The sequence below is a fragment of the Sprattus sprattus genome, assembly GCF_963457725.1.
Source record: "Sprattus sprattus genome assembly, chromosome: 12".
Taxonomy (NCBI): Eukaryota; Metazoa; Chordata; class Actinopteri; order Clupeiformes; family Clupeidae; genus Sprattus; species Sprattus sprattus.
Window position 1 is genome coordinate 4,829,276 of NC_137910.1, and position 9,928 is coordinate 4,839,203.

The 9,928-nt window shown below is 45.3% G+C and overlaps 1 protein-coding gene across 2 annotated transcripts in view; it reads left to right on the forward strand.

Moving 5' to 3' along the window:
• The first annotated feature begins 505 nt into the window (after positions 1–505).
• sufu (suppressor of fused homolog) overlaps positions 506–9,928 on the forward strand; it is a 17,606-nt gene continuing 8,183 nt past the window's right edge. For both annotated transcript variants that reach the window (XM_080848425.1, XM_080848426.1), the window contains exons 1-8: positions 506–821; positions 1,561–1,695; positions 1,866–2,002; positions 4,591–4,733; positions 5,475–5,560; positions 6,626–6,698; positions 8,833–8,989; positions 9,370–9,472. In XM_080848425.1, coding sequence (XP_080704551.1) covers positions 670–821; positions 1,561–1,695; positions 1,866–2,002; positions 4,591–4,733; positions 5,475–5,560; positions 6,626–6,698; positions 8,833–8,989; positions 9,370–9,472 — 986 coding nt within the window. In that variant the 5' untranslated portion in view covers positions 506–669. The remainder of the gene's footprint in view (positions 822–1,560; positions 1,696–1,865; positions 2,003–4,590; positions 4,734–5,474; positions 5,561–6,625; positions 6,699–8,832; positions 8,990–9,369; positions 9,473–9,928) is intronic.

The following is a 9,928-nucleotide window of genomic DNA, read 5'->3' on the forward strand; positions in this document are numbered from 1 at the left end:
CGCTGTATAAAAAAATCTATATAGCCTGTAAGGTTTGCTTTAGTTTTTTGTGTTAAAATTATAATCATTATTATTATATATATAATTATACTTTTACCCGAGTTTGCTTTTTTACTCTACCCACGTCTGTTAAAAATCATCAGGTGTGCTAGTTGTTTGCAATCCATAAATACTTCATTGTTTTATATTACCATGAAGTTTTCTTTTGGAGCAAATCTGTTGAGTTTGTTTCTCTTTTTTCTTCCTCAAATTTTGACATGACAATGTTTGAAAATGGTTATTAACTGATGGTAACTAATGGATTACCTGATACTTGCTGACACATTTAAGTTACCGCCTCTTCTTGTGACTGAAGGTGAATTGACAGTCAAGGAATCCAATCGCATTGCACTATGAAAAAGCTCTACTCAACTGGTCGTTTCTATTGGGTTAACTGCTTGTCACTCAAAAGTAGTGCCTGTACTCTGAGCGAGAGATAACAAACTGTGGAGGGGCTTCAGGAGAACGGACAAAGGGGTCGTTTCCTTGCAAATCTGGTGTTAAATCAAAACTCCAGAAGACTTAAACAAAAAGAACACAGGAGAACCCGTCTCGAATCGACATAAGGATATTTTAGGTCATCTGGGTTTTCTCCCGGACTATCCTAACAGTTTGGAGTTGTGGTGTGGGATGGATGAAATGCGGCCTACTAGCGGCGCGGCAGCCCACCTCGGGCTTGCGTCGCTGTTTCCCACTGGTCTGCAAGCTGTTTATGGGGAATGCAGGCGTTTGTATCCCGACCAGGTCAACCCCTTGCAAGTTACAGCCATCGTAAAGTACTGGTATGTGTCTGTGTTTAAGTTAGTTTAATGTCATGGCCGACGTTGCTTGTGAAAGTAATGTTAACATAGTTTATTAACATAATGAGACGGGCTGGTAAACTTTTGCATGAAGTTTTAACGTCATCGTTTACTAAGTTGCAAATGAGCTAGCCTATGTTAACCCCCCTTTTAATAACGTCATCGTTGTCTGTACAAATTAGATTACCTTGACTTGGTTAACGTTTGCTGTAAAGTGGGCCAACTTATCAAACTATATACATAATATAATATATATAACTATACAAATACATACATACATACTGCTGACTTTGGTACTCTGGGAACGCACCTAAGTTACGCTATGATAAGAAAGCTGTTCTAATGTTAACTTTTCTTAGCGAATACTGAGCTTAATCTTGCTTGTCAAATGTTTTGTTGTGTATTAGCTATAATACTTTAACGTTGATGTTGCATCCCAGCTGTGTGGGAACAGATGCTTTTTATTTTCCTCGACTGACCAAAACAGCTTGGTTCTGCACAGCAGCCAGCAGGTCTCTGTTGTTGTGCAACCTACCTTGTTAATTGGTTCAAAAATAATTTGGTAAAATATGACTGAATCAGGAATGTCATGATGCATCACATTTACACAAATATTCCATAAAAGTGTCAAAACGAAGTACAGCATGTTGTTCTTGCTGTATACCATATGCCTGGTGATGACAGTGGCTCTAGTCTAATTTTTTTCTCCCTTTATCAACAGGTTAGGTGGGCCGGATCCACTAGACTACATCAGTATGTACAGGAATGTGGGCAGCGTGGCACAGGACGTCCAGGAGCACTGGCACTACGTTAGTATGGGACTCAGTGACCTGTACGGAGACAACAGAGTTCATGAGTAAGGCCAAACACAACCCATACCCATAATAGCATAACCCAGTAGCCCATTACAGTTCAGTTATCACCAGGTCCTATGTCATTGTCAAGCCTTAAGAGACCTTCACTTTACACAGTGTTTGAGTTTGCTCAGAGTGTATGCCAAGTGTTCCTGACACAGTGCTTCTGCAGGTTCACAGGTACTGATGGCCCCAGTGGTTTTGGCTTTGAGCTGACGTTCAGACTGAAGAGGGAGGCTGGGGAGACAGCGCCCCCTACCTGGCCGGCGGAGCTGATGCAAGGGCTGGCCCGATACGTCTTCCAGTCAGGTGAGCCCTGCACTGCGTTTCATCTCAGATCAGACCCGTCTTGCATTAGAATGTGTTTGCAATTGTCCTGAAGCCAGCAGGGAGTCCTCCTCCAGTGGGAAAAAGAATAAGGTAGATGGCAGAAATCAGTGATGGGATTATGGAAAGTAGTGGTACTGAATGAGAGTGTCTGTGAGAATACAGGCTGGCAGTTCCTACTTAAACCCACCAAGGATGGGTAAGAATTTGTGGGTTGATTTTTGTTCTGGTAAAAAAGCTTTGTCTCTTTGAAAGTACCTCAATACCATTTGCCTTGGAAGAGGTGTGGAGGAAGTAACACATCAGCACGCACATGCCCACTGCTAGCCTAGCCTCAAGCAATGTGGTGTCAATTGTCACACTAAGCCATGGCTCACCAGGCAGCTAGAAAGGACACATTGGTACTTTGCCCAGGATTTAGTTGTATTGCATTATCAGTGCATTATTTAATTGTATTATTACATGGCCAGACCATTTGCATGATATTCTTTTTTAGCATTAACAGTGTCTCCTCTGAAGTATTTGTGTGTGTGTGTGTGTGTGTGTGTGTGTGTGTGTGTGTGTGTGTGTGTGTGTGTGTGTGTGTGTGTGTGTGTGTGTGTGTGTGTGTGTGTGTGTGTGTGTGTGTGTGTGTGTGTGTGTGTGTGTGTGTGTGTGTGTGTGTGTGTGTGTGTCTCTCTCTCACTTTGATAAGTCTCCCCAAATCCACCAGTCGCTTGTGATGTCCACAGTGGGGGAGGGGTGCATGGGGTAGGGTGAGTAGGGAGAGCTCTCTCCTTGGGCTTCTCTCCTGGCCCCTCTCCTGTCTGCACTGCACTGCAGCTGGGGCCAATTTGAGCGTGGGTGGGCTGCAGACCTCATATGAATGCAGAATCCCCAGCCTCTCTGGGTGCTCCCGTTGCACACACACACACACACACACACACACACACACACACACACACACACACACACACACACACACACTCCCTCTCTTTCTCTCTCTATCTCTCTCACACACACACACACACACACACACACTCTCTCCCCCTCTCTCTCTCTCTCTATCTCTCTCACACACACACACACACACACACACACTCTCTCCCTCTCTCTCTCTATCTCTCTCACACACACATTCTCTATCTATCTCTCTCACACACACACACACACACACACACACACTCTCTCCCCCTCTCTCTCTCTCTCTATCTCTCTCACACACACACACACACACACACACACACTCTCTCCCTCTCTCTCTCTATCTCTCTCACACACACATTCTCTATCTATCTCTCTCACACACACATACACACACACACTCTCTCTCCCTCGCTCTCTCACACACACACACACACTGTTCCTGTCTCCCTCCCTCAGTCTGAAGCGAAAGCATGGCGTCACCCAGACATGTGGATTCTTCTTGTGTTATCAGTATCCTGTCTAGTGAGGCGCCGGTTCTGTGGTTTAATTTAGCCTTGGTGCAAGTTTCCCTCTGAAGCTTTCGTTTTACTCCTGCGTCTACATTGTATTCATGTCCGGTTTTGCACTTTTATGTCTCAGGCTCAGGTCCTTTATTTCTGTTGATCAAAGTGATTAACACCAAATGATTGGAATCGTATCTTCTCAGTTGTCGGGGAGTTTTTGGGTCATGGATCTCTTGTGGAATCTTGTCTCATTCCCTGGGCTGTTTCCACATAAGAAGCTTTTTGTCTCTGGCTACTATTAAATCCATGTTACTGAATCATTGGGGTGACAAATTGGGCGCCTCAACAACCGTTGGCGCAGAAAGATAGCCCCCTTAAGCAAGCAGCAGCAGACAGACTCGCTCCAAGTCTGTAGGCATTCATTATTGTGTTGAGCATGTCATTTCAGCCAAATCATTCATTGGCTGCCTCGTTCTGTTTAAGAGGGTTTTCAAGGAGTGCGTAGACGCATAACAAAACACAGTTTCACCTAAGCTCCAAACAATTACTGAGAGAAACAGGGAGGGCCTTCACACACACCCACACACCCACACACCCACACACACACACACACACACACACCAGAGAGGAACAGGGAGGGCCTTCTCTGACTTCGGTAAGGTTTGGATCGTTGCCGAATCTATTGGGCCGCAACTTTGATCTGGTAATCTGAGTGGGGTTCTCTTTAGGATGGGATTGAGCCAAGCAGCACTGGGACCCCCAGAGAGCCACTAACTCGGGGATTAGAGGGGGTTGTGTGAGGGCAAGCCAGTGAGCAAGAATGAGACGCCAGACCTCTCCTTTTCCAACAGGGCTTCTCTTGAAACGTTCAGCTGCTTTATTGAGTTCCAGACAGTGCTGTTCCTTTCTTCTCTGCTACCTATTTTTTTTTTAGTTTGAGTACCAGGTAGAGAAATGGTAGCCTGGGTGCCATCCGTTTGTACGCGTTCCACTGATTGCTGCCTTCTCGCTGAACAAACGTTTGTTCAGCGAGATCAGTGGAACGCGTACAAACGGATGGCACCCAGGCTAGAGAAATGGATCCAGATCCATTAAAGTGGAGTATGTCTGTACCTGCTGTCTTTATCATGGTGTGCTCATCTCGATCCCCCTCCGTTTCAGAAAACACGTTCTGCAGTGGCGATCACATCTCGTGGCACAGCCCCCTGGACAACAGCGAGTCGCGGATCCAACACATGCTCCTCACCGACGACCCTCAGATGCAGCCAGTGCTCACCCCCTTTGGGCTAGTCAGCTTCCTGCAGGTCAGGTGCATGCCTATGTGTGACACGTCCATCATTCATCATTGTTTATTCAGGGAGAATTGACTGAGCACAGGGTATAGATTGTGATTATAAACTGTGATCTACAGAGAAAATACATTTTTAAAAGTTCTTAAATTGTTACTGACAAATTTGACCAGCTGTGTGTTATTTCTACTTAAGCCACTTTTTTGTGGTAGTGTTTATTCAGGGAGAATTGACTGAGCTCACGGCTCTTTTGCAGCAAAGCCCTGACTGAGGCTACAGAATACAGAAGAACAATAAATCAACAAACCATAACAAAACAAAACAGACAAAATAAATAAACGAAACACATTAAATAACTCAGAAATTAAGTATAATATATACTGTATTTTCTTGCACATACGCATACGCTAACACACTGAGATCCTCAAATAGACATATGTATTTTGTAGAAAAGCAGAAAAGTTTATCCTAAATTGATTACATTTTAAATCAGAGTACTAACACAAAAATGTCCAGTCGTATTGCCATTAAGCAGAAGCCATGATCCCAAATGGTATAGATTGTGATTTATAAACTGTGATCTATAGAGAAAATACATTTTTAAATGTTCTTAAATTGTTAGTGACACATTTGACCAGCTGTGTGCTATTTCTACTTAAGCCACTTTTTTGTTGTAGTTTTTCTGATATTTTGTGTGTGTGTGTGTGTGTGTGTGTGTTTGTGTGTGTGCGTGTGTGTGTGTGTGTGTCCTGTCAGATTGTGGGCGTGTGTACAGAGGAACTGCAGGCAGCACAGCAGTGGAACGGCCAGGGCATCTTAGACCTGTTACGAGGGGTGCACTTGTGAGTACTGTGTCTGTGTTCGAAGGAAGGGAAATGTGCATGTAAAAAAAAAAACAAGAATAAGGCAGCCACACCAATTCACAGGGCTTTGTGAATGTGTGTGTGTGTGTACTGTATATATATGTGTATGGGTGTGTTTGCCTGCACATGCATTTACACAAGAGCTGTGGATTGTGTTCAGGCTCTAGGGTGAGGGTGTGTGTGTGTGGGGGGGGGGGGGGGGGCATGGGTGAGTACCACCAGACCACCCTCAATTACTCTGCTCTCTAAGGCAAGGGTGTGTGTTTCTTTTTGTGTGTTTGTGTGTGTGTGTGTGTGTGTGAGTGAAAGAGCGTGCTTGCAAGGTGAGCCTGGTCTGTGGATATCCATGTGTGCAAGCTGAATTTGGTGTGTGTGTGTGTGTGTGTGTGCTTGCATGCATGGCCTTGGTGTAATGTGTGTGTGTGTGTGTGTGTGTGTGAGCTTGCATGCATGGCCTGGGTGTAGTGTGTGTGTGTGTGTGTGTGTGTGTGTGTGTGTGTGTGTGTGTGTGTGTGTGTGTGTGTGTGTGAGCTTGCATGCATGGCCTGGGTGTAATGTGTGTGTGTGTGTGTGTGTGTGTGTGTGTGTGTGTGTGTGTGTGTGTGTGTGTGTGTGTGTGTGTGCTTGCATGCATGGCCTGGGTGTTATGTGTGTGTGTGTGTGTGTGTGTGTGCAGCAGGGAAAGAGTAACGTCAGTCTCTAAACAAAGCATGTCTGTTGTGCTGTGTGACAGACCCAAGGAAGTGTGCTTTTTAGCCTGGCTTCTCATTAACTGTGCGCAAACACCTCCCTCACCTCTCTCTCTCTATCCACCTCTCTCTCCTCTCTCTCTCTCTCTCCCTCACCTCTCTCTCTCTCTCTCTCTCTCTCTCTCTCTCTCTCTCTCTCTCTCTCTCTCTCCTCACCTCTCTCTCTCTCTCTCTCTCACCTCCCTCACCTCTCTCTCTCTCTCTCTCTCACCTCCCTCACCTCTCTCTCTCTCTCTCTCTCTCTCTCTCCCTCTCTCCCTCACCTCCCTCTCTCTCTCTCTCCTCTCCCCCACAGGGCAGGGGGCCCGTGGCTGGTTACAGACATGAGGAGAGGAGAGACGATATTTGAGATCGACCCACACCTACAAGTAAGGCTTCTCTTTTGGCGCATCAAAGCTTCCTTCCTTTCTCCGAAACCGCTTTCTCAGAGCCACAAGGGTGGGGGGGGGGGCTCTGATTGTTTTCTTGAAAGATAAACACACACGCGCAACCCTTGCAGTTTCTGAAGGTCATGCGAGCAGCCGTTTCTGTGTCTTGTCATCCACACGTCTTGGACATTGTGAGGCTGGTCTGCTGTGGTGCCTGATGTCACAGATGTGTTTGGTGTAAAACACCTCCATCTGCTGGGCCACACAATGCATGCCCCAGTTGCCACTGATTCTTTAAACTGTTGTTTGCAACGTAACAGAATCAGAATTGTGTTTATTGCCAAGTAGGTTTACACCTACCTTGAATTTGTTCTGGTGAGTAGGTGCATACAGTAAACATAAGAATATAGAAACACAATAAGTACTACACATAACATCAAATATACAAACACAATAAGTACTACACATAACATCAAATATACACACACAATAAGTACTACACATGAGAACAAAAAAAACAATACATACGATACAATACAAAAACAACAAGGAAGTAAGTGGAAAGTGAAGTAGAGTGCAAAATGCAGTGTGGATGTGCAATGTGCAATGTAGTGTGTGTTGTGGATGTGGTTTTGCTTATAAATATGTACTATAAATGTGTAGTCCTGATAGTGATTAAGCCTTCAGGCTATTTCAGAAATCCATACAATTATTTGACTTGACTAGTGACATGTTTTGTCACCCTATATTACCAGCTTAGTCCACATAGAAAATGTGTTGCCTGTTCTCATGTTGGACCGCTGTCATTGGTGTGTGCATAGCTGCAGAGTCCTTGCATTGAAATTCACAATGGCAGCGTGCTCCTGGGCATAAGGAGATGCATTGGGTGCCAACATTTGGGTGGTCAGATGAAACAGTTTAATGGGCCTTTCTGTATGCATGGAGAGCGGTTAGCCTCTGACTGGCATTCCTGAGTTGTCAGACTGCCACCTCCTGACGGCGCAGCACAAGTGGGCATAAGTGGGATGGCAGGAATTTGAAAGGTCTTCAACAAAACAGTGTGAAATGAACCAGCTGTCATATAGCCATTGAAAGAAGTCTGTCTCAGTCCTGGATCCAAGGTCAGGTTTGCAGATAATCAGGAAACTTGGGAGAGTGTCCAACAGTAGAAATAGTTTTATTCCAGCGTCACAGGACAATCCGAACGCATGTTGCACGAACGGTTCTTTCTCAACATACTGAGAGGAGTAACAGACATTTATACAGTCATCTGGGATATGGGAGGGAATAGGTGTGTCTAGAGGTAGGTACTATTTTTGAGTGGATGATTGAACCTGATTTAATCACAGTGAATGAGTACCTTGATTAAATCCCATGAATAGCAGGAAGCTAGTTTGAGTGCATCAACTCAGTGACATCTAACACCATATAAGCCGTATGTGGTTTTTTTCTTATGTGTGTGTGTATGATGTGAACTGAGAGAATCTTAACTTAGGTGTGTGTGTGTGTTTATGATTATGATTGTGACATTTGTTGGAGGATGAATATGCAATGATTCTGGGTAAAGTGGAAAGTTTTGTTATTGTGTACATGTCTGTTACCTTTGGGGTCCAGAGGTCAGTCAGTACACATTCTTAGCAGTCTCTGACAAGTCTTCGCCCACAGACCAGTTTGTACTTTGAAAGCAGTGTGGTGTAGTATGTAGTATTGTGTTTTTAAGTGTGCACATCCTGGAGAGAGACATCCAGCAGCTATTCCCACACTGGCAGTATTGTACAGTACATTTCAAAAGAACAAATAGAGGAAAGATTTAGATTTAGACAGAATATTATGAAATAATTGTCTGGCAAGATTGCACACTCCTAGTGGATGGAATAAATGTCACGTCATGGCATTTGAATGTGTGGTTTGTGTATGAATGTTTGTCTCATTTTGTGTTTCAAGTTTGTGCGTATATGTAAATGTTGGGAGGGCTGTGTGTTAGATGGTTATCTGTGTGTACCTGTTGTGACGAGCATGACATGCATCCCGAGGGCTGTGTATGTGATGTCCCTGTATGTGTGTGTGTGGCATTCCATGCGTCCTCAAGGCCTGTGTATGTGATGTCCCTGTGTGTGTGTGTGGCATTTCCCAGCAAGAGCGAGTGGAGAAGGGCATTGAGACGGACGGCTCCAACCTGAGCGGTGTGAGCGCTAAGTGTGTGTGGGACGACCTGAGCCGGCCACCGGAGGACGAGGACGACAGCCGCAGCATCTGCATCGGCTCGCAGCCCCGACGCCTCTCCGATAAAGGTGGCCCACTCCTCCCTCCCTCCCTCCCTCCCTCCCTCTCTCTCTCCCTCCCTTTCCCTGGAGTTCATTCCCCGTCTCATCTTTCATGCCCATCTGTTGTGCTTCTCCAGAATAATGATCGGTTCTTATCGTGATTTTGAATCTGATCAGTACGTCTCACTTCCAGTGCTGTAGGTCATTGTGTGTTAGCTTTTAAGGACAGCACTGTTTGGTCTGTACTGGTTTGAATGCGAATAACCATGACACTGCAACCATTTACACAGGACCTAGCTTGGATGCAGCATGTGTTGTAATGTGAGGAAGTATAAGAAGAGCCCTGACTGTCTCTTTGTGTGTGTGTGTGTGTGTGTATGTGTGTGTGTGTGTGTGTGTGTCCACAGACACAGAGCAGATCAGAGAAGCCTTGAGGAAAGGACTGGAGATCAACAGCAAGGTTGTTCTCCCACCAATCGGCGTCCAGAGGCAGAACCACGATCGACCCCAGTGAGTTCTCCGCTCATTTCCATGGTTACATTGCCAATAACACACCGGCGGATGTCGGTGCCCATTTAGTTAAATAAGACATCATTTCAACAAACCGCGTAGTCTGGGAAGTCCCGCCCCTCTTCTTCCGGCCAATTTGATTTTGCCTTCAGATACGGGTCTGGCGAGGCGGCTATACAAACTTAGTTCAGCATTGTAAGGATCCTTGGAGCCAATCACAAACTGGCTATTGGCCAAATGAAATGCAGTGAAGGGGCGGGGAATTCCCAGACAAAAAAACGCGTGTAAGTGTCTGTGAAACACAGCATCTTTGAAGGTGTTTGCATAGTGGCATAGATTGATATGAAACCATCCACATTCATGACCACAGAGAGCTCTTCAGCTGTGATGTCATATCCTGTGTCCCACCCTAATGGCACTGAAAGCTGGTCCAATGCCTGATCTGTCATACTTGTT